The 22,317-nt window shown below is 47.0% G+C and overlaps 2 protein-coding genes across 3 annotated transcripts in view; one reads left to right on the forward strand and one right to left on the reverse strand.

The window, feature by feature from the left end:
* Positions 1–4,431, forward strand: part of CNP (2',3'-cyclic nucleotide 3' phosphodiesterase) — an 8,076-nt gene extending 3,645 nt beyond the window's left edge. The window contains 2 exon segments of the mRNA XM_006155999.2: positions 1,595–1,734; positions 2,989–4,431. Of these exon segments, the coding sequence (XP_006156061.1) occupies positions 1,595–1,734; positions 2,989–3,438 (590 nt within the window). The 3' untranslated portion in view covers positions 3,439–4,431.
* A 3,224-nt stretch (positions 4,432–7,655) lies between these two features.
* DNAJC7 (DnaJ heat shock protein family (Hsp40) member C7) overlaps positions 7,656–22,317 on the reverse strand; it is a 49,590-nt gene continuing 34,928 nt past the window's right edge. For both annotated transcript variants that reach the window (XM_006156000.3, XM_006156001.3), the window contains exons 6-14: positions 21,168–21,286; positions 20,167–20,320; positions 18,483–18,647; positions 17,287–17,378; positions 12,793–12,866; positions 11,729–11,875; positions 11,070–11,222; positions 8,172–8,234; positions 7,656–7,820 (exon numbers count right to left, since the gene is read on the reverse strand). In XM_006156000.3, the coding sequence (XP_006156062.1) occupies positions 7,783–7,820; positions 8,172–8,234; positions 11,070–11,222; positions 11,729–11,875; positions 12,793–12,866; positions 17,287–17,378; positions 18,483–18,647; positions 20,167–20,320; positions 21,168–21,286 (1,005 nt within the window). In that variant the 3' untranslated portion in view covers positions 7,656–7,782. The remainder of the gene's footprint in view (positions 7,821–8,171; positions 8,235–11,069; positions 11,223–11,728; positions 11,876–12,792; positions 12,867–17,286; positions 17,379–18,482; positions 18,648–20,166; positions 20,321–21,167; positions 21,287–22,317) is intronic.

Below are 22,317 nucleotides of genomic sequence, written 5' to 3' on the forward strand. Positions count from 1 at the left end.
AAAAAAAAAAAACCCCAAAAACTGCAACTATTGAGACTTCCCTGGGGTGGTTCCCAAATCTTGGGCTACCCAGTGCACTCCAGAGGACACAAGTGTCCGATCTGGTCTAAAACCCCCTTACTTTCCAGATGGGAAAACAGGTCCGGAAGGGATGTGGGGTTTGCCAGCTGGGCCCTGGCCTCTGTCCACTCCAGCATGTTCTATCCTGGCAAGGGCTTCTGCTCCAGAGGTAGTGTAGGTTTGGGACACAGAAGGGTCTCAGTGGCCCTCCTTCTCCTACAGTGATGGCCTGCTAGGGAGTTGTCATCTGCTCATCATCCATGTCTTTAACCATTTGTTTCCCCCCAACTTTTAATTATACTTGAAATAGCTTTGTATTTGTTCATATTACTCAGAGGTAGGTATTTGCCTGTATGAGTTCTCAAAGAATTTTGGGATGAGAATTTGGTGGCCTGAACTCTGAGAGTTTTCAACTCCTAGAGCTCAAACTGCAGGAGGGCCGGCAGGTGGAGTAGTGGTTAAGGGCACTGGACTCCCACATGGCTGACCGTGGTTCAAGTCCAGGCCCTGGCGGCTTGTTTTCTTTCTGTGTCCATCTCTGGTCAAATTAAAATAAAATAAATGAATAATAAAGTAAAAAAAAAAACAACTGTAGGGAACTGTGGCCTCTGCAGACCCTGGTCAGGAGCCATCTCTGCACTTGTACACAGCTGGACAGAAAAGCCCTTAAGGGCAGGGCTGCTGGTGGCACTGTCCCAGTGATGGGCTGATGCTCAGAGCTGCTTTTGCCATCAAAAACTAGAATCTTTGTCTGACTGGGATATAGCAGGAAAGATACCACGGGCCAGGAACAAGGCCTGCTCGGAGTAGAGGCCTTCTTCCCCCGTGCAGGGTGAGGGAAGTTCCCTCACAGGGACTGGGCTCTGGGAATATACAGGAAAAAGCTAGTGACTCCCGAAGACAGCCATAAAGCTTGGAGTCTGGAAAATGAAGTAACAGATACTCCACCCTCCTCGGGTCTACCAGCCACAGCAGTAATGTTAGCACATGTGCCTCACGACCCTTCCTGGCACCTAGCCCTTCTAGGCTCTCATTCACGTCAGATCTGCAAGGTGCGTATTATTGTGGTACTGCGTGAAATGGGGAGCTATGAATAGAGTGGGCCTGGGGAAACGGGTGAATGAACACCCCAGCTGTCGTACTGAACTGACAGATAAGGGTCAATCACCTGCCCCAGCCCAAACAGCTAGCAAGTGGCAGGGCTGAGATCTTAACTGTCTTTTCTGGCTCTTTCCACCCTACCACATGGTTTCCAGCCCACTGTTTTCTTTCCACCCCACTTTTCATGACTTGCTTTTCCCCTTTAAGATGTTGACACGGGTACATCTCAGATTCCCGTGCCCTATGCTGCCTGCCCCTGGGTTACAAATACAAATGCCTTAGAGTTTGGGAAAGAGATGTAAACAGACCAACCAAGAAGTAAGTGAATTGTACTGGATTGCTCAAGAGTTGATGTGTAACTTAACGTCCAAGGTTTTTCCTCTAGGCCTCTGTGGTCTTGGTGTGCTCTGACTGTCCCCTTCCCCCCATACAGTTGTCCCTGGGGATGAGCCCAGGGAGAAGCTCGAACTGGTCACCTACTTTGGCAAGAGACCTCCAGGCATGCTGCACTGCACGACCAAGTTCTGTGACTATGGGAAGGCCGCTGGGGCCGATGAGTACGCCCAGCAGGAGGTGAGTCCTTCCCTGGACACCTGGCAGAGGTGGGAGGGCAAGGGGGCCACAGCATCTCCTAGAGATGGTACCAAGTGCCAGGCAGGGGCCAAACACTGGACAGGTGCTCAGGAGACACGGCCTCCCTCCAGCTGTCCCTTCGGCAGGCTGGTCTCTGCTGCCTGTGCCAAGCGGCCTGCCGGGCAGTGTGGCCTGTGTACTCATTGCCCAGGCCTGGACGGAGTGGCTCTCCTGCAGATTCACGGAGACCACTGGTTGGCAGCAGGTGTCTGTTCTGGCCTCTCTGAGCCTGCGTTATGCTCTAAAGGCTTGGAGTCTGGTACCCCAGGGGCCTGGGGCCTGGCCTTGCTTTAGAGTGAGGCAGTGTCACGCAATGGTGAAACATACTGGCTTAGGAAGACCAGACCCTTCCCTACCACACAGCTGCAGCCCCCTGCCCGCCTCCCGCTTCCCTCTCCTAGGCTAAGGCAGCCGTTTTACCTATTTGTTCACTAGTCTGACCCCCACCCCACCCCTCCACACACACAGAAGCATCCAGAGTTTTCAGTTTTGCTCACTCCTGTGTTCCCAGGGCTCTAGCGGAGTTCAATGAATGAATACGTTAACACTTGCAACTGCCGCCTCTATTCATCCGCTTAGCAGTAGTTATTAAACACCTAACTCCATGCCACACACTGTTGGGGCAGGGGACTGTGAACAAAAATAGATGCTTTTAAGGTCAGATGGGGGAGAGCTTTCTCAGAGAATCAGATACCAGCAGGCGGGACTGAAGGGTGCAGAGTAGGTTTTGGTCAGGAAATGTCTGCCCTGCCTCTGCCCGCCCCCCAGGTCTGTCCAACACCAGGTGAGCCGAGTAGTTATAATGGTAGTACCTGCCATGTGCTGGACACTGTTTAAGCTCTTCACTGGATCCTCCTCTAATTCTCTGGGGGTAGGCCCCAGTGGTACCTCATTTACAGATGAATAAACCAAGGCGCAGAGTTAACAACCTGCTCTAAGCCCTGAAACTAGTAAGTGCGGGAGTCTGGTTCTGAAGCTAGAAGTCAGGTTTAACCTGCTGTCCTGCCTCTGGCCACTGTTATTTTCCTAGCCTGCACCTGAGTGGCGTCCATGGACAGGCAGGGTGCTGCAGGCGTGGGTGATGTACCTCACATAGACCTCTGCTCAGGTGTGCTCACTCCTTTGAGACATCCCCTCCTGTAGATGTGGCCCACCCTAGGCCAGCTGTCTCTCTCTCTCTCTTGCTTTCCCTAGGTGGTAAAGAAATCTTACTGCAAGGCCTTCACGCTGACCATCTCTGCTCTCTTTGTGACGCCCAAGACGGCTGGGGCCCGGGTGGAGTTGAGTGAGCAGGAGCTGCCATTGTGGCCGAGTGACGTGGACAAGGTGTCCCCCACTGACAGCCTACCCCGGGGGAGCCGTGCACACATCACTCTTGGCTGTGCGGCTGACGTGGAGCCTGTGCAGACGGGCATCGACCTCTTAGATATTGTGAGGCAGGAGAAGGGGGGCAGCCGAGGCGAGGAGGTGGGCGAGCTGAGCCGGGGCAAGCTCTACTCCTTGGGCAATGGGCGCTGGATGTTGAGCTTGGCCAAGAAGATGGAGGTCAAGGCCATCTTCACGGGATACTATGGGAAGGGCAAACCTGTGCCCACGCATGGCAGCCGGAAGGGGGGTGCCTTGCAGTCTTGCACCATCATATGAGTGCTCTTACTGCTCTGCCTCTCACTCTTCAGAAGGGAAGGGGCGGAGAGGGAAACATGCCCTCCACTTGATCTTTAAGATTTTTTTACTCAAAGTTAACCTACCTGTAACTTTTTTAAAACTTGTAAGATAACTGCCACTCCCTGCCTGCCCTTTTCCCCTCTAATGCTGAAGCTTTCAATACAAGGGGGATGGGTAGGCCCTATTCAGGAACCTAGACCAGATCTGAGGCCAGAACCCCCGCCCTGCCCCGCTTCTGGCACCAGTTAGCCCAGCCTTGCTCCGTCCAGAGCTGGGCTAGCGATGAGGAACACCTCCAAGCTGTGCAAACCCTGCTGATGGAAGGAAAAGGTCATGGGGCTGGCATGGTGACCATCACCATGGAAAACTAGTGGTGGCTTTGATCCCATTTCTTAATCAGCAGAGCCCCAGGAAGGCTGGAGCTCTTTACCAGGGTAGAGAAGGGGTTCCCACCTCTGGTCCTGAGTCCCTGCCCCTCCTCCACACCATAACCAGGTAACAGCTTGATAACTAGGGAGGAAAGCAGAACAAACAGGCTGGCTGCTGGTCTTACCTCAGGAGGTGGGCCGGCTGTCCTGGCCAGTGGCATGGCTCCCTGTGCGGAAGGCAGTGGCCATGGCAGCACGTGGGACTCCAGGTTGCTGTCAGCCTGCCCACCTTGCCTCAGTGGTGCCTCTGGAGGTCTCTGGGCCTCCACTAAAGAGGTTTGGTGGGTACCAAGAGCCAATAGAGTGGGTCCCTGACTGGTAAGGGCCACTCCCATCTGTTGCCTCTGGGAGGGGGGATCTGCAACACTGCCCCATGTGCTGTGCTTCCAGAGGTGCCCTCTCCACACCCTCTCCTACTAGTAACAGGGCCTTGCTAATCAGTTGACACTCAACAGAAGTGTTTGGGATTTAAGTTACTGTCCTGGCTTTGCCCAATCTTGGCAACTTGTAAGACTGATAATTAAATAAATCATGTTAATCCTGGCGTGTGCAGTCTCTCACCCTCCTATGCTCAGCTCAGTCCTCCCTGGGTGAGGGCTGGGCATATTGGGGTTGGCTCTGGCCCACACTCGGGGCTGTCGGTCCTGTCTCCCCTCTGCTGGCTGGGCACAGCTGTGGTGAGGCCAGGCAGCTGAACAGTGTTGGCTTTCATGAGGCAGAGAGGAGTGAGGCCGGCCTAGGACTCATACACAAGGTGGGGGCTGGTGGATATGAGGGACGCACAGCACGAAGCCTCTCGGCCCCCATCAACTAGGGCAGCAAGCCCACAGGTGTCCCGGCTCGATCCAAGCAGAAAGGTTTCTTAGCAAGACCCAGAGATTTTGGTAAAAGTATTCCTCAGCCTCAGAGAAGGTCCACCTTCAAGTCTGTGCCTTTCACACAGCAAAAACCCAACATGCAAGAGTGAGTCCTTGCCAGGCCAACTCTATCCGTATCACACTATGGCCTGATAGCACAGGGAAGGCAGGAAGCAAAAGGGTGGAAAGGAGTCCTAAGTACTCTTCTGGTTCAAGGCCTTTCCCAGGCCACCTTTACAACCGAAGCACCAACATTTCTTTCTTGTTTTTTGCTACTGGGTGCATATGCTTGCCAGAGAGAGCGATAGTGAAAAATCACCCCTCAGTAGGGATGGCCTTGCTGCAATACCATCTCCAGTATCTAGGGATTTGGGGCATGCATGCACACATGCCCAGGGTGATTTTCAAGCCACCAGGTCCAGAACCCAAGCAGCTGGCCATGTGAGATCCAGTCCCTTAATCTCCATGCCACCTGCTGGCTCAGCACTAAAATTCTACCCTCCTCAGTATGACCTGCATCGCTACTTCCTTTCACAGGAAGGGAAGGTGGTGGAGACAGCCACGAGCCTGTGCTGAGAATGGAGTCTCCAACTGTGTAAGCCTCACAGCAGAGACCACACCCAAGCTCTGCAAATACCCATCCCATTTTGAAAGGGTCTGGGGCCAGAAGACAGGACTTTTTCCTCATCTTCACATCTCTTGAGCTTGCGCTGGCAAAAAAAACTGTGAGAACCTGCATAAACCATCCATCTTGGGGCCAGTAAGTGGCATGATGGTTAAGACATTGGATTCCCACATGGCCGACCATGGTTTGAGTCCTAAACCTGGCAGCCTGCTTTCTCACTTTCTCTCTCTCTCCCTCCCTCTCTGGTGAATTAAAAAAAAATAACAATAAATAATTAATAATTTTAAAAACACCCATCTAAATTATCACATGCCTATGCTTGTGTGTGTCTAGTAGTTTATGGTGGACCTCACTGGAAAACGATGTTTTGTTTGTTCAATTTGCCAGACAATTTGTGTACTTGGTGGGGGGAGAGAAAACAAAAAAGTACCCCCAGTGAAGGATGCTCATCCTATAATCCCTTCTCCATTTCTCTTCCTTTTGAGATTCTGGGTTGGGCAGACAGGTACGCACATACGCCCAGCGTGTTTTTCAAGCCATCTGGTCTGGGGGTGGCTCAAACCACATAGCCAGTCATGTGGGATCCAGTTGCCTCAACCACCACGCTACCAGCTGGCTCCAGAGCCTGCTTGCTTGCTTTTTAAAAATTTGTCAGAGGGGGTATGTGCTGGCCAGAAAGAAGCAAGAGGAGGAGGAGAAAGCACCCCTCAAATAGGGTGTGGTCACACTGTAAACCTTCCCCCCCTCCATTTCTCCATCTGTCACAATACTGGGCACCCTCATTCACACGCCCGCCATATTTTTCAAGCTGCTGGGTCTAGGATTTGAATTGTGTGGTTAGCCATGTGGGAGCCAGCCCCAAACATGCTTTCTGAACACAGGGTAGGCTTAGCACCCACCTGCTGCCAGGCCCAGCTGCCCACACCTCCGTGTGGCAGCTTATTGAACCTCAAGTCCATGTCAGGATCAGGTCCAGGCTGGGAGCTTGGCTCTGGCCCACTGACTCGAGTGACACAAAGCAGCCACCAGAGCAAAGGGCCAGAAAGGGTCAAACATTTTATTCTTTTGTTCTTTTTTAATAAAGTTAAACAGTAAAACAAAACTTCACAAGCTGCCTCCCTGTCCACCACCCGCCTCCCTCCCCTACCCGCCGTCTTCGGTGCTGGCTCCCTTTCCTTCACCCACTCACACAGACACGGGGTATCCAACTGAGAAAACGGAACTGTTCTAAGTACGTGGAGACATGATGAAGGGAGGAGAACTGTGTCCGCATTCAAGATTAAACTGAGAGAGTCTGCATTTTCTGGGTTCTGGTGGTTGCCCTTCATTAGCCAAACTGAAAAAAGAAATTCCCTGGACCAGATGCTGAAAGGGAAAAGGAGGGCTTGTTAGCTGGCTCTGAGTTTTCTAGGGAAGGTCACTTTACTCTGATGACGGAAAAGCCTTCACAGGCTGCTTCAACCTCAAGCACAAAGAAACTAAAGATATCAAACAGCCTGGGCTTTAGGGAGCACAAGGGAGCATGTTATGTGTGTGTAGTGCAGGCAGAGAAGCCCCGGTGTTGGGCAGTTTAGAGACCCACCTCCCTGACTCTGCAGAGATGCATGCTCATGGTCCCAAAGCCGTGTGTCTGGGGCCCTTCATCCTACCTACACAGTGGGGACTCAGTGTCAGCTTTTGATCTGGGAACCTCCCAAGAAGAGCAGGCATACGCACCTTCAAAGCTGAAGCCCCCAGGACCACCGAAGAATGCCTTGAAGATATTGTTTGCATCAAAATCTGTGGTGCAGGGCAAGTAACATGGAAGGGACAAAAAGGGGGAAAATTAGAAGTGTTTGAAGAGGAACTTGTAATGCTGCGAATGGGTCTCCCAAAGCTCAGGCAGTATCACTTCCCTCCTCTCCTAAATGCAAACATACTACTCAAACCCATTCCTAGGGTACAGTCCCTGATCCTTCCATCCACAGTCCAAAAGGAAAGCTCTCTCTCCAAGCTTGTTTTATAGGGCCTCTTCTCAACAACAGGGAATGCTGCATGCATTTACTGACAGACTTCTCTCATACTTGGTCCTTATCAGGCTGAGGATGCTACTGAAAGGGTAGAATATATAATTTAAATGCTACCAAAAATAAAAACAAGTCTCTGACTTACTGTATCCATTTGATTCTATGTCTACTACTCTGTCCAGCATGTCTACTAGAACAAAAGCTTTGGCAATATTAGCACCTCCTAGGCACTAATCACAGCACTGGGTACTCTGCATACATTTTATCACACAGACACGGGGTATCCAACTGAGAAAACGGAACTGTTCTAAGTACGTGGAGACATGATGAAGGGAGGAGAACTGTGTCCGCATTCAAGATTAAACTGAGAGAGTCTGCATTTTCTGGGTTCTGGTGGTTGCCCTTCATTAGCCAAACTGAAAAAAGAAATTCCCTGGACCAGATGCTGAAAGGGAAAAGGAGGGCTTGTTAGCTGGCTCTGAGTTTTCTAGGGAAGGTCACTTTACTCTGATGACGGAAAAGCCTTCACAGGCTGCTTCAACCTCAAGCACAAAGAAACTAAAGATATCAAACAGCCTGGGCTTTAGGGAGCACAAGGGAGCATGTTATGTGTGTGTAGTGCAGGCAGAGAAGCCCCGGTGTTGGGCAGTTTAGAGACCCACCTCCCTGACTCTGCAGAGATGCATGCTCATGGTCCCAAAGCCGTGTGTCTGGGGCCCTTCATCCTACCTACACAGTGGGGACTCAGTGTCAGCTTTTGATCTGGGAACCTCCCAAGAAGAGCAGGCATACGCACCTTCAAAGCTGAAGCCCCCAGGACCACCGAAGAATGCCTTGAAGATATTGTTTGCATCAAAATCTGTGGTGCAGGGCAAGTAACATGGAAGGGACAAAAAGGGGGAAAATTAGAAGTGTTTGAAGAGGAACTTGTAATGCTGCGAATGGGTCTCCCAAAGCTCAGGCAGTATCACTTCCCTCCTCTCCTAAATGCAAACATACTACTCAAACCCATTCCTAGGGTACAGTCCCTGATCCTTCCATCCACAGTCCAAAAGGAAAGCTCTCTCTCCAAGCTTGTTTTATAGGGCCTCTTCTCAACAACAGGGAATGCTGCATGCATTTACTGACAGACTTCTCTCATACTTGGTCCTTATCAGGCTGAGGATGCTACTGAAAGGGTAGAATATATAATTTAAATGCTACCAAAAATAAAAACAAGTCTCTGACTTACTGTATCCATTTGATTCTATGTCTACTACTCTGTCCAGCATGTCTACTAGAACAAAAGCTTTGGCAATATTAGCACCTCCTAGGCACTAATCACAGCACTGGGTACTCTGCATACATTTTATCAGTTCACTGGAGCAACAACTTACCAGGGCAGGTATTATTTCTAGTTTATACTCAACAAAACCCACTTAGGGGTCTAGCAACTGGAGCTGACACTAGAGCCTAGGGAGGCTTAGGTTTAGATTTCAGGTTGACCTGAGCATACTGGGTGTACCTGCAATCCTGGCTAAGCTGAAAGGCCTGGGAGAGGGATCACGGTATGGCAAGATCCTATGGAGGGTGCCCTCCCATCTCTCCTGAGAAACAAACTTGAAGAAAATAAAACCAAAAACAAAACCAGCACCACAAACTATGTAGGGAATCAAGGAACTTGCCCAAGGCCCCATGTTCAGTCAAAGCAGCAGAACTAGAAATGCCAATTCCTGTCTGACTCTAGGGCTATGCTCTTCCCACCCAGCCAAGGTCTGCTGGTCTAGCCCTGACTGACTTCCTAGGCTGCACAGGACTGATCACTACCAGCTGATCCCACAGCCACACTGTATCCAAAAGTGAATTCCTCTCTGCCTATCTGCCTGAATGCTAGTTTTCCCTGCTGAGCTCAGTGCATGGCCCCCAGAGAGCTGTGCCAGTCATTCTCAACTTAGTCCTTCCCTCTCCCCAACACAGGGATCGACAACCAACTCCCGTAGAGTCTACCATGATCTCCCAAAGGTGCCTGTTAACCCGTCCCTATTTCTTACCTTCTATGTCTTCCTTCTGTATTTTCTCTCCTCCCTCCAAACCCCCTCTGCACTGTCATCACAAATGTATTTATAGAGCCTAAATCTGGTCCACCCCTATTTTCAACTCTTTGAGGGGGGTTAGCAGGTGGTGTGAGGGCTAAGGCACTGGGTGTGTGCACGTGGATGCCCAAAATCCTGAGAGGAGAATGGAGACGGGATTGCAGTGTGGTCATCTCCACTAGAAGAGTGATAGCTCATTTTCCCTCTTTCTGTCTCTGGTGAGTGCATGTGCCCTATAGCAAATACTAAGAAAACACACACACAAAAACAAAAACAAAAAACAACTATGAGGGGCCAGATGGTGGTGCAGCGGTAAAACACAATGCGCTGCGAAGCTGACCAACAGGGCAGGGTATCAGACTCATGCCCAGAGACCTCCCTGAGTATGTATGCTTGGCACATGTGCACCCTTGATCTAGGGCTGATGAAGGCTCTGGATGGATTGTTTCAAGCCCCTATTGGGAAAGCTGTCTCTCTCGCCCAGAGAAGAAACTAAAAAACAAACAAACAAAAAAACTCTTCAAAGACTGTTGACTCCTTACAGCTCTTCTAACTACTGGGCAAGGCGACGTGTTTCTTACTGCTAAATCTATGTTTATTAAACACACTGAACTGGAGGGTGCTGGACTATCTATATACTATCATCATTCTTATTTTAAACTCCAAACGCTGGGCACGTGTGCGTGCGTGCCCAAGATCCCAAGAGGAGAATGGAGGAGAAGGGATTGCGGCATGGCCATCCCCCCTAGGGGATGATTTCTCGCTTTCTATCTCTCTGTCTGTCTGTGTCTGTCTGGCGAGCACACACGCCCTATAGCAAAAACCTCTCAAAAAAAAAAAAAAAAAAAAACAACTCCAAGAGATTTCCTTAGTAGACTGAACAGGGCTGGCATTAGAGATGAGGATCTGCACAGCTCAGGGCCTGCTAGCTCTGATGAAGCCCACAGTGAGCCTCTCCCAGGCTTCATGCTGTCTTTTGGGGAAATTAAAATCTCTGAGGGTTGACAGGAATTCCTGATACATAAATATCAGTATATGCTCTGAGCTCGGTAAAAAGGCCTTCCTGCCAACAGGATAAAACCCATATTCCCTTCTACACATGGCCCTTACAGTCTTCTGGGGTCTGATCAAGCTACCTGCCGGCCTCGTCTCTCATCACCACCAGCCTCTAGCACCCTACCCTTGTATCCTAGACCAAGTGAGTTCCCTGCAGGTCCCTGAAGAGCCATGCTGTTCTGTAGGTCTAAGCCTTCCCTTGTTAGTGCTCATTTCTTTAGAGCCCACTTTGCACCCTGTGAACCTGCTACGCTTGACTACATTTAGGTTCAGACAATTAGGTTCGGACCTAATCTAATCTGATGGTGAACCATATAGGATGAGAACAGGGGCAGCAAACCCCTAGACTATGGGTTCCTAGAGGTCAGGGAACCTATCCGAATCATCTCTGCTCCAGCACTCAACATGGTGCCACACACACTTTTAGCTACTCATCGAGGGAACACTACAAGCCACTGTGCATCAAGGGTTGATTATGTGCAGACTTTCCCTCTGGAGTGTCTTTAGACAAAATTCTATTATTCCACAATTGTCAGACTCATCCCAGGTGGCCTCAACCAACTCACCACCCATATTCATGCCCTCCTCATCCAGGTCCTGTCCACTGTCATAGCGAGTCTTTTTCTTGGGATCAGAGAGGATGGTAAAGGCCTCTCCGACTTCCTTGAACTTTTTCTCCTCCTCCTTCTGAACCTCGGCACTGGCTCCACTGTGCCGATCTATAAGGAGTATTAAAGAGAACGCAAATGAAATCAGCCTCAAGAAAACAAAGTTTGGGAACCAGCAGTTAGCGTAATGGCTATGTCGCTGGACTCCCACGTAGTTGCCCGCGGTTCGCGTCCCGGACCCGGTGGCTTAAAACTCACGCCAGACGCGTGTGCGTGCGTGCCCAAGATCCCGAGAGGAGAATGGAGGAGAAGGGATTGTGGCATGACCATCCCCCTGGGGGGTGATTTCTCACTTGTTGTCTCTGTCTCTGTCTGGCGAGCGCACACGCCCTATAGCGAAAACCTCTACCAAAAAAAAAAAAAGTAAAGTTTAAGAGAAAGATCACTTGATGTCTGATTTTGGAATTAGATACTTCCCCAAAAGTACCAAATAGGGGAACTTGGCAATATCTTGTTCGTAAGTGAAGAGCTTCTCCCAGGCTTCTGCTCTGGACCATGTTTTGGCAGGGGCCTGCCCCATGGACTCTCCCCACAATCCTTCCCCCCACCAGCTCTACCTGGATGGTGCATCAAGGCCCGTTTCCGATAAGCTTTTTTTATTTCATCCTCAGAGGCATTCTTGTCCACTCCCAGAATCTTGTAGTAATCTTTCCTCTTACTCTTCTTCAGTTCCAGTTGTGCATTTTTAAGGAGCTGTTTGTGTTCTAGAGGGAAACGTCTGGCATCAATGGACAAATCTGAGTCAGGCTTCCCTTGCCAGGTCCCAGTCTAGCTGCCTAGGAGCTAGAAGTCTTATTACCCGTACCAGGAGATTTTACAGTGCTCTTAAAGATTAAAAACAAAACTAAGGCCAACAGGTGGTATGGTGGTTAAGGCACCTGGATCCCATATGGCCAACTATCCCATATGGCATTTCAAGTCCTGGATCTGGTGGCTTGAAAAACACGCAGGGCACATGTGTGTCTGTGCCCAAAATCCTAAAAGGAGAATGAAGAAAGGATTGTAGGGTGGCTATCCCCCCTGGGGGGGTGATTTCTTTCTCTTTCCGTCACTGACTCTTCAGCGAGTACTCATGCCCTATAGCAAACTATGAAAGAAAAGACAGGAAAGAGAGAGGGAGAGAAAGAGAAAGGGAGGGAAAGAAATTGGGCCAGCCCTGTGGCTTAGTGGCTGAAGGAGTTGGATCCCGCATGGCCAAGTGCAGGTCAAATCCTGGCCCTGATGGCCTGAAAAACACTGTATGTGTATTTGGCTAAAATCCTAACAGGATGGCGAGAAGGAAGAGAAGGGATTGCAGTATGACCCTGCCCCATTAGGGGGTAAGGTCTCTCCCTCTTCCCCTCTCTGGTGAACGCCTACTAGCAATAAAAACAAATAAACAAAAAAATCACTCAGGTCCTTAGGTTTCCTCATATCGGCCTCATCCTGTCACACAGAAAAGGAAGTGAAAATGATAGGGAGGGCTTGTGACCAGAAAATAGATGCCTCATGCCCCTACCCACGATCTGTTTCACTTCTTCCTGGCTGGTGACCAATCCAAAGTGCCCTGTATGTTCAGTTCAGAACTTCTAAATCAGACCACACAGTTCCCTGAGAAGCAGATGCTCCCAAACTCCTTTACCTTTTGTTTTCTCCGTCTGATACACTTTTTCATAGTCCCGCACTGCTTCTTCATACTGTTCTGTGTCCATGTAACTGAGAAGGAAATACAGGGCAACACAGTGCTCAGACACAAACAGCAATGGTCTTCAGTGTCGTTCCAGGGGAAGTGGCACGGCTCAAACAAGAGACTCACATTTTGTTAAGATGCTTCGTGAACAGGAGTCCTTAATCTAGCAGTGAGAAAATAAACTCTCAGCAACTCCAGGAGAAAGACAGGCCTCACGGCACTTGTACCCAACCAGCAAAGTGATGCTCTGCTTTGGGTGGAAAGTAATTAAAGGAAAAAAAGCTCCTTTGTCACAGAGTCACCCAAGAAGTACTGCCTTAGGAAAGACAATGTAAAGGCACCTATTTGATTACTTGAGAAATCAAATTACACAAGAGAAAATATCAAGTGAGATAAACAGGAAAGAGCTTTGAAGCCTAGAGTGACATAAACATGCAGGGCTAGCTCCAACCCAGAGTGAAAGTGTGATTAGTAAGCGACCGTTAGGATCAAGTTCAAGGTGGTGGCTGCTGGCAAATGCTCCCATGAAGACCAGTTGATCTGAGAGATGTAGGTAAATGAGATAGAAAAGGAGACTCTAATCACAGGTTTACTCCTATTTCGGTACTGTAAAAAATGCCCCTCCAGTTTGACGGGCTGATTGCCAGACCTTTTAAATGTCTCTTCCACAGAAGTAACTGACATTTTCCATGACCTGCTAAGACCTGGTAAGGCACCGAGACTAGCCTACCAATTAAACACGGCAGGAGTTCCAGAAAAAGACACCATTAGCTGAGGAATGGGAAATGGCTATGTAATGCACCTGTGGCTTCCTGAGATTTGACTTATTACACTGCTATCACATGAGCCCAGCTCTGTACACGCCACTGACCTCCACTGGTCTTAGAGGCCAGGGAGAGCGCTACTTCTGTGGCTGGTGAAAGAGAAGCCCAACATCTCGGACACCTTTGGTAACATCTTGAGTTATGACTTAAAAAAACAAAACAAAACAAAAACAAAAACAAAACAAAAAAACAATGCCCTGGCTGGCCTGGTCAAGCACAGTGTGAGAGAAGTAGGATTCCATATGAATGACTAAGGTTTGAATTCTGGCCTCAGTGGTTTGAAAAACACTCCACACATGTGTGCATGCCCAGGATCCTGATGGGATGGAAAATTTATGGTGTGACCAGGCCTTGCTAGGGGGTGCTTTTTCCCTCTCTCTGATGTGTGCACATACTCTCTGGTTTTAAAAAAACAAAAATCTCAGGCCAGCAAGTGGCGTGATGCTTAAGGCACTGGACACTCTCACATGGCCGACTACGGTTCAAGTCCTGAACCTGGTGGCTTGCTTTTTCACTTTCCCTGTGCCTCTGTCTCTCTCTGGTCAAATTAAAAAAAAAAAAAAGAATAAATAAAAATTAAATAAGCAATTCTTAAACAAACAAAAAAACCCTAAAAAACACCACTCTGCACACACAGGGCAAAAATGCTACTAGGAAGTCAGAGAACCAATTTCTGAATGAAATGCAATATAATTTTCAGTAATAGCAAAATCAGTAACTGATAGCCCAGGGTCTAGAAAGGTCTGATAGACTCAGATCCTGATGAATTTTTCTGTGCTTATATGTAGTGTACAAAACAAACCATACTGTGGTGATTTGCCTTTTACTTCGCATTTCTTAAAATTCAAAGCTATCTTTACATTTTAAATCTTCTAGAAAATTGAAGAAAATAAGCTAACCCCAAATTGGAGTAGGTAAATCCTGTGCACGGGGAACTGAATCCCATGTGACCCACAGCAGTTCAAGTTTCAGTCCTGGTGGCTGTCATGCGTGCCTAAAATCCTGAAGGGATGGAAAGATGAAGAAGGGACTGTGGCAAGACCACCACACTCAATGGGGGAGGTGGGTGCTTTCTCCTTTTTCTCTGGTGAACAAAAAAAGAAAAAAAAAAAAGGAAGAAAAAGTAAAAAAAAGTAGAGCTTTAGGGGAAAAGGGAAACCTCAAGTTCATTACAGGAGATACAAAAAAGATCTGGTATCTCCCCAACCTTAGGGATAAGCTGAGGCAGACTAGGGTAGGGCCTCTGGTAAGGTTTAGGCTTGAGTTAATGTCCAGTACTGCAAGTCAATTCAGCTGCATGAGGGTACTGTCAAATTCTCGGTCAACTGTGCTAAAACAGTGCATGCTGTCCCCCTGTGGTGGAATCTGAGACAGAAGTGACAAGGACAATTCTGTTTCTATCACAAAGACAGAGTTGTCCAATCAAAGCAATTCTAGGCTTTTGGTTATTGTATATATAGGAAAAAAAAATATCACCCTCCATCCTATTTTCCTAACCAATCTTCCCACTCTCTGTTCTAATATTGTAGAGCATCCCACTGAGGAGATTTAGTTTCATGTTCCTAGCCATTCCCTTCTTACTAGGCATGAGGTGATTCTCCTTTTTTTGCTACCATAGATAAAACTGCAGCAAACACCTTCATGCACACAGCATTCTGAGTCTGTTCAAATAAGTCTTTAGCTGGGCAAAGGGTCCTCTTTTGTCTTCCAAAGCTTCTGCTTGTCTGCCAGGGCTTGCAAAGATAAAGAGTGATGGATGGCCTCACAAAATCTATAATACACTTTCATCTTTGTTTCTGCTGGGTAGACTTAAGTCATCTATTTAGAAATCCACTTTTTAAAAAGCACCACACACAGCAGCTGTTTTCCGATTTTAAATGCAGTAATTTTGGGAACACTAAATGGTCCATGAGAGATTCTGCCCCACTGATGAGGTAGGGAAGCTTAAACTACTGACTCATCAGGTATCAGTAAGTATCAAGAACAGTGTCTTTTCTTCAGCTATGACATTTTATAAGGAATGGAACAGGTGTTGGAATAAACAGGTGTTTGGTATACAATAAATGCCTTTCTTTAGAAATCTTAAAGTTAGTGTCTGCTTGGGGAATAATCTGTAATAAGAAGAGATGGAGGTGGACCAGTGGATGGTGTAATGGTTACATCGTTGAACTCCCACGTAGTCAACTGCAGTTCAAGTCCCAGACCTGGCACCTTAAAACTCACGGCAGGCCTATGTGCATGCATATCCCAAAATCCAGAGACGAGAATGGAGAAGAAAGGACTGTGGCATTGCCCATCCCCTGGGGGGTAATTTCTCGTGTTCTCTCTGGTGAGTGCATGCGCCCTATAGCAAAAATCTCTTAAAAAAAAAAAGAAAGAAAGAGATGGAGGGCCAGCCCTGCAGCACTGTGAGTGGGCAGCCATGAGGCTGATAGCAATTTGAATTCCAACCCCGGCAGCTTGTAAACCTGCCAGATTTGTGGGTATCCATTCCTAAAATTCTGACAGAATGAAAAAGTAAAGGGGGACCGCAGCACAACACATCCCACTGCGGGGTGTTCTCTCTCTCTGGTGAGCATACACATTCTGTAGCAATAATAACATAAATAAAATAAGAAGGTGGGTTTCTCAAAGAGAGGTGTCTCCTAACTTTTTTTTTTTTTTTTTGGAGTTTTGTATGTATTTTTATTGGGGGGGGGGCCATAGGGCATGCTATCGGGAGAGAGAGGGAAAGTGAGGAATCACCTCACAGAGAAGGTGGCCATATTGCAATTCCTTCTCCTCCATTCTCCTATCAGGATTCTGGGCACACATTCTCCTGAAGTGATTTTCAATGCACTAGGTCTAGGACTCGAACCGCAGGATCAACCATGTGGGAACCCAGCACCTTAACCACCGAGCCACCTGCTGGCCCCTTTCCTAGCCTTTGTAAATGTTCCTGTCTGGAGAAAGTTGTCTGGTGGGTCCAAGAGTAAGATGAACAAGTATGTGACTTGGAAAGACCTGGGTGCTGGAAGTAGGCATACTCGAGTTATAAGGAGGTGCCCACTGCCCAAAACACTCACGTGCAGACTATCCATTCATGGTATTTCAAAGGAGATTCCTTATACTGCTAGGAAGCTGAGCCAGACTAAATGCCTTTCAATGTTCAGATAGTCTTCTCGCCCACAGAACGAGAGGATAAATAAAGTTCAACTATCTCCAAGAGATACTTTATCTCTTCCTCTTCCAAGAACCATACATTTATTCAACAAAACATTTATTGAGTGAGCACGTATGTGCCAAGCACTGTGCCAAGTTAGAGCAAAAGTGTACAACACAAAATAAAATCTCCAAAGGAAATGGATTTAAACTTTAACAAAAGGAATTGGGTCAGGCATCAGAGAAACTTACTGACCGTGAGGGGCGTTACACACAGGCATGGGAGACTGAGGGAGCTTGTGCAATCTCCTCCGCTGGAGGTCTATAAAGATAGTCTAGGGCTGGAACAATCCCACCTAGAGGCAGGGGGAAGGACCAAATGACCTCACGACATCCCTGGTCTGCTTCATCAGCCACAACGCAATTCCCCTGGGGGGCCAGTGGCAGCTCCCTCGTCCCCCCACCCCTTGTAGGCACTTACCACTGAGCTCTTCTCAAGTAGGCTTTTATGTAAGTGTCGTCGAGCTTCACTGCATTTGTGCAGTCTTCTATTGCATCATCTAGTTTCCTAAGCTTCAGGAGAGAGAGAGCAGTCACACTTCCTATCTTTGGTGACTGAGGGGGCCCAGAAGCTGTGAGAATGGCCTCAAAATTCTGAGAGGCTCTATCGGGCTGCCTGTCATACTAGGCTCTTGTTTTTGGGAAAGCCAGTGTCTCAGAGAACTAAGGACACCAAATTCAAAACTGGTTTCTTTTCTATGTAATACAAGCCAGTCACACTAACCTAGAAGGTAACCACCTCTATCATTCCATGTTAGTGCCCAATCAAAACACAGAAATACTACAGAAATATTTCTACCTTCCATTCTTCCAGAAGCCAACTACAGGGGTCAAATTACCATGGTTTTTACCTACTAGAACTCTACAGGTGCAAGGAGCCTACTCCTCATTTCTTATACTGTGTAGGGCTACAGCCATTCCCAACCATTCATGGGGACCATCAGTTATGCTGGAGATAAAAACCTAGACCTAGGGACCAGCAGATGGCACAATGATTGTGCTGCTGGACTCCCACGTAGTCAACTGCAGTTTGAGACCTGGATCTAGCGGCTTAAAACTCACACTGGGCGTGTGTGCATGCATGCCTAAGACCCCAAAAGAAGGATGGAGGAGAAAAGATTGCACCCAAGGGGTGATTTCTTGCTTCCTCTCTGTCTCCACCAAGAGCATGCACCCTATAGCAAAAATCTCTTAAAAAAAAATACAAAAAACAAAAAAACTAAACCTAAAACACGAGCCAATTTCCTCCAAACTACTCCTAAAAGATAAATCATAATGTGCTTCGACAAACAGAAGCGACATAGTTGTTTTAAATGATCCTAAAGGACCTAGCCACTTCTGAACTAGAGAAAAAGGACTGTGAAGAACCAGGAATACACCTCCAAATTGCTCGATACATCCCCAAATTGCTCTGAGTGCTCCTAAATCCCATAGAAAAACAAAATAAAACAAAAAAACCACCTGTCTCTCAGGAGATAGTTTCTAATGAGCTGAAATATTAACCAAAACAATTTCTCCTCTTTCATCTGGCTTACCCTCATTGGGCAGACTTCCTAATACCTCTTCGATGTCCCTTAAAGTATCTCCATAGGCCCCAAGACCCAGATTAGTGCTTACCTTGGAATTAACCGTACCCCGATTACAGTAGAGTTTAGCATTTGTTTTTATATTGTTGGGGTCTATCCCCAGGGCTTCTGTGTACAGTTCATATGCTAGTTTGTAATTTCCTTCCTTGAATGCTTTATTTCCATCTTCTTTCTTTGCTTTGAGTGCTTTGGCATTCTACAGAGAAGAAGCAAGGGGAGATCAGTTCATATCCAGAAAGCCTCAGACAACTGCACAGAAGCCAGAGATTATTTTCAGTTTCTCTGATTCTAGTCATTTAGCATCACACAGTCTACCTCCTGAACTAACACTAACTTAACTTCCTGGGTACTTGTAGTTTATTAGTGCTTCTTACAGAATAGTCAGGGAAAAACCAGGATTTATAAAAGGACATCATGAAACAAAACACACACACACACACACACACACACACAAACACACACAAAATGAGCTGGCCCTACAGTGCAACAGTTAAGTACTGCGCATTGAGAGCTAGATCCCACATGGCCAACTGTGGTTTGAATCCCCACCCCAGTGCCTTGAAAAACATGCCAGGTTGGGGCTGGCAGGTAGCGTGGTGGTTAAGGATGCTGGACTCCCACATGGCCGACCACGGTTCAAGTCCCGGACCTGGAGGCTTGCTCTCTCACTTTCCCACTCTCTCCTCCTCTCCTGCTCTGTCCCTCTCTGGTCAAAATTAAAAAATGAAATAAATGAATGAATAAATAAAAAACAAAATAATTCTTAAAAAAAAAGAAAAAAAAAAAAATAATTCCTAAAAAAAAAAAAAAGAAGAAGAAGAAAAACATGCCAGGCACATCTTGTGCACATCCAAAATCCTGATGGGAAGGAGAAACAGAAGAAATAGGATCATGGCATGACCACGCCCCCTTGAGGGGGGCCATTTTATTATTTCTTAATTTGGCCAGACAGGGAGAGAGAAAGACAAAGCTCAAGAGAGCAAGCCACCAGGTCTGGAACCTGAACTGGGGTCGTCCATGTAGGAATCCAGTACCCTTAACCACCACGCCACGCCACCAGCCAACACCCTGAAATCATTTCTTCATTTTTAAAAAAAATTATTTTATTTAACTTTATTTATTTATTCATTCATCTATTTATTTATTTATTTTAATTTGACTAGAGAGGGACAGAGTGAGAGAGAGAGAAAGCAAGCTGTCAGGTATGGGACTTAAACCATGGTCGGCCACGTGGGAGTCCAGAACCTTAAACACCATGCCATCTGCTGGTCCCCCTGAAATCATTTTTCCTTTTTTTTTTTTTTTCCAGAGAGGTTTTTGCTATAGGGTGCGTATGCTCGCCAGAAAGACAGAGACAGACAGAGAGATAGAAAATGAGAAATCAACCCCCAGGGGGATGGCCACACTGCAATCCCTTTCCTCCATTCTCCTCTCGGGATCTTGGGCATGCACGCACGCGCGCCCGGCGTGAATTTAAGCCACCAGGTCCAGGACTCGAACCGTGGTCGACTACATGGGAGTTCAGCGACATAGCCATTACGCTAACTGCTGGTCCCGCCCCTGAAATAATTTCTAATGAAAGGACCAAGCATCCTTGCAAAGCAGGAAGTGAAGCCATTACATTTCTTGTGATTGAAAAAGCATTCATTTTAACTACCTTAAAGGCCCAAAAAGGAAGCTTTCTTTCTCACCCCAATCTGGTGCCAAGAACTTACTCTGCAAGCAACGCAGGCCTTCTCGTGATCAGGTGCCATCCTGAGAGCCTGTACAAAAAACTGAACTGCCTTCTCAATACAATCTTCATAATAAAGGCAAAGACCTCGTACATACAGAGCATCTGCATTGGTGGAATCCATTCGTAGAATGTCACTGCAATAGACAGGGGCACACTGAGCTATGGTCTGGAATGTCACACCATTACTACCATTTGTGGCCAGTTTCTCCCTTGACCACGTGTCTAGTATTCAAAGCATCCAAAGGTAGACGGAGTTCCAAGAACTGCCCCCAAACTTTCTCCAAATAAACCACCTACATATATCTTTAATAAACTTGTTCTCACAATTCTTATGAGAGTAGGAAAGGGTTTGGCAAACTATAGCCCACAAGGCCAAATCCTTTCTGCCACTTGTCTTTGTAAATAAAGTGTTATGGAAATGTAGCTATACCCATTTGTTCATCTGTTATCTATGGCTGCTTCTGCACTCCAACAGCCGAGTTGAGTAGCTGTGCACAGATTTTACGCCTACAGAGGTTAAAATACAAGGGGACTTCAAAACATTTGTGGAAAATGGAAGTGAAGTATGAGTTTATTAGTGTGCAAAAAATGTTAAAACCTATGCCGTTTTTTTGTAATTCATATTTCCCATAGCTTTTTGGAAGACTCCTTGTATTTATGTACAATCTGGCCCTTTGGAGTTCACAAAACTCTAGCGTATAGAATTTATTTAAAAAAAAAAAAAAAAACAGGAAAAAAAATCCCCCAAACTCACATAACACAATCTGTTCTTACAAGCCCTTGCTATACGCCCAGTACGTCTTACTACATACCTGTGGGTTTGCAAATCTGGTCTAACTTTTGGTGTTAAGTTTCAGAAAGGTCTTATCAACCCCACTGGCCCACCCCCAGGCCTAGAAGGTGGTTTCTCCTGTAGAGAGTTGTAGAAGAGCATCTGCCCACAGGACCTGGCATTCCATGCTGAACTGGCCTGATGCATACCTGGCCACAGACTGTGCTTCTGGATAGCGACCTAGCATTGCTAAACATTCTGCTTTGAGGATTTTGAAGCGATGGCAGGCAGGAGCAAATTCCAGAGCACGGTCCATGCAGAAAACAACCTATAGGTGAAGAAAGGAGCAAATAAGGTCCTTCATCCTGGACTCCAGAAATGTCTTCAGTTTAGTTTGGTCACTGGCAACAAACAGACTCAAAATTCAAAGATGTTCCCTGTGTCCACTGTTGAACAGAAAAGTAATTTCAAAATTTTAAAACACGCCTAACTTATTAAGTACTGAAATGAAGACAGCAATTGATCTAGATGACAATGATGACATTAATACTTATTAAACAATTTACTGAGTACATATTGACTCATTTCATTATCAAACAACTTTATAAAATAGGTAATATATTTTACTCATGAGAAAACTTAAGACACAGAGAACTGAAGCTCAAGGTAACCAAACCAGTAAGTGATGAAAAGCGGGATTCAATCCTAGACACTAGGATTCTTTCTTTTTTTTTTTTTAACTTTTTTTTATTTTTGGAGAGGTTTTTTTGCTATAGGGCGCGTGCGCTCACAGACAGACAGAGAGAGACATAGAGACAGAAAGCGAGAAATCACCCCCCAGGAGGGATGGTCACGCCGCAATCCCTTCTCCTCCATTCTCCTCTCGGGATCTTGGGTACGCACACACACGCGCCTGGCGTGAGTTTTAAGCGTATGGGATGTGAACCGTGGTCGACTATGTGGGAGTCCAGTGACATAGCCACTGCGCTAACTGCTCGCAACCCCCTGCGCTAATGCCCGGTCCCCCACACAAAGATTCTTGATCTTTTTTTTTTTTTTTTTTTTTGCTGAGATTTTTGCTACAGGGCATGTGCATTTGCTGGAGAGACTGAGAGAGAGAAACCAAGAAATCACCCACGGGGGGATGGCCATGCTGCAATCCCTTCTCCTCCGTTCTCTTCTCAAGATCTTGGGCATGCACGCACATGGGCCCAGCATGAATTTTTTTAAAAAGAATTATTTAATTTAACTCTATTTATTTATTCACTTGTTTATTTCAATTTGACTAAAGAGGGACAGAGGGAGAGGGAGAGAGTGAGAAAGCAAGCTGCCACGCCCGGGACACAAACTGTGGTCAGC

This window comes from Tupaia chinensis, unplaced genomic scaffold, assembly GCF_000334495.1.
Source record: "Tupaia chinensis unplaced genomic scaffold, TupChi_1.0 Scaffold000477_1, whole genome shotgun sequence".
In the NCBI taxonomy this organism is placed as follows: domain Eukaryota; kingdom Metazoa; phylum Chordata; class Mammalia; order Scandentia; family Tupaiidae; genus Tupaia; species Tupaia belangeri.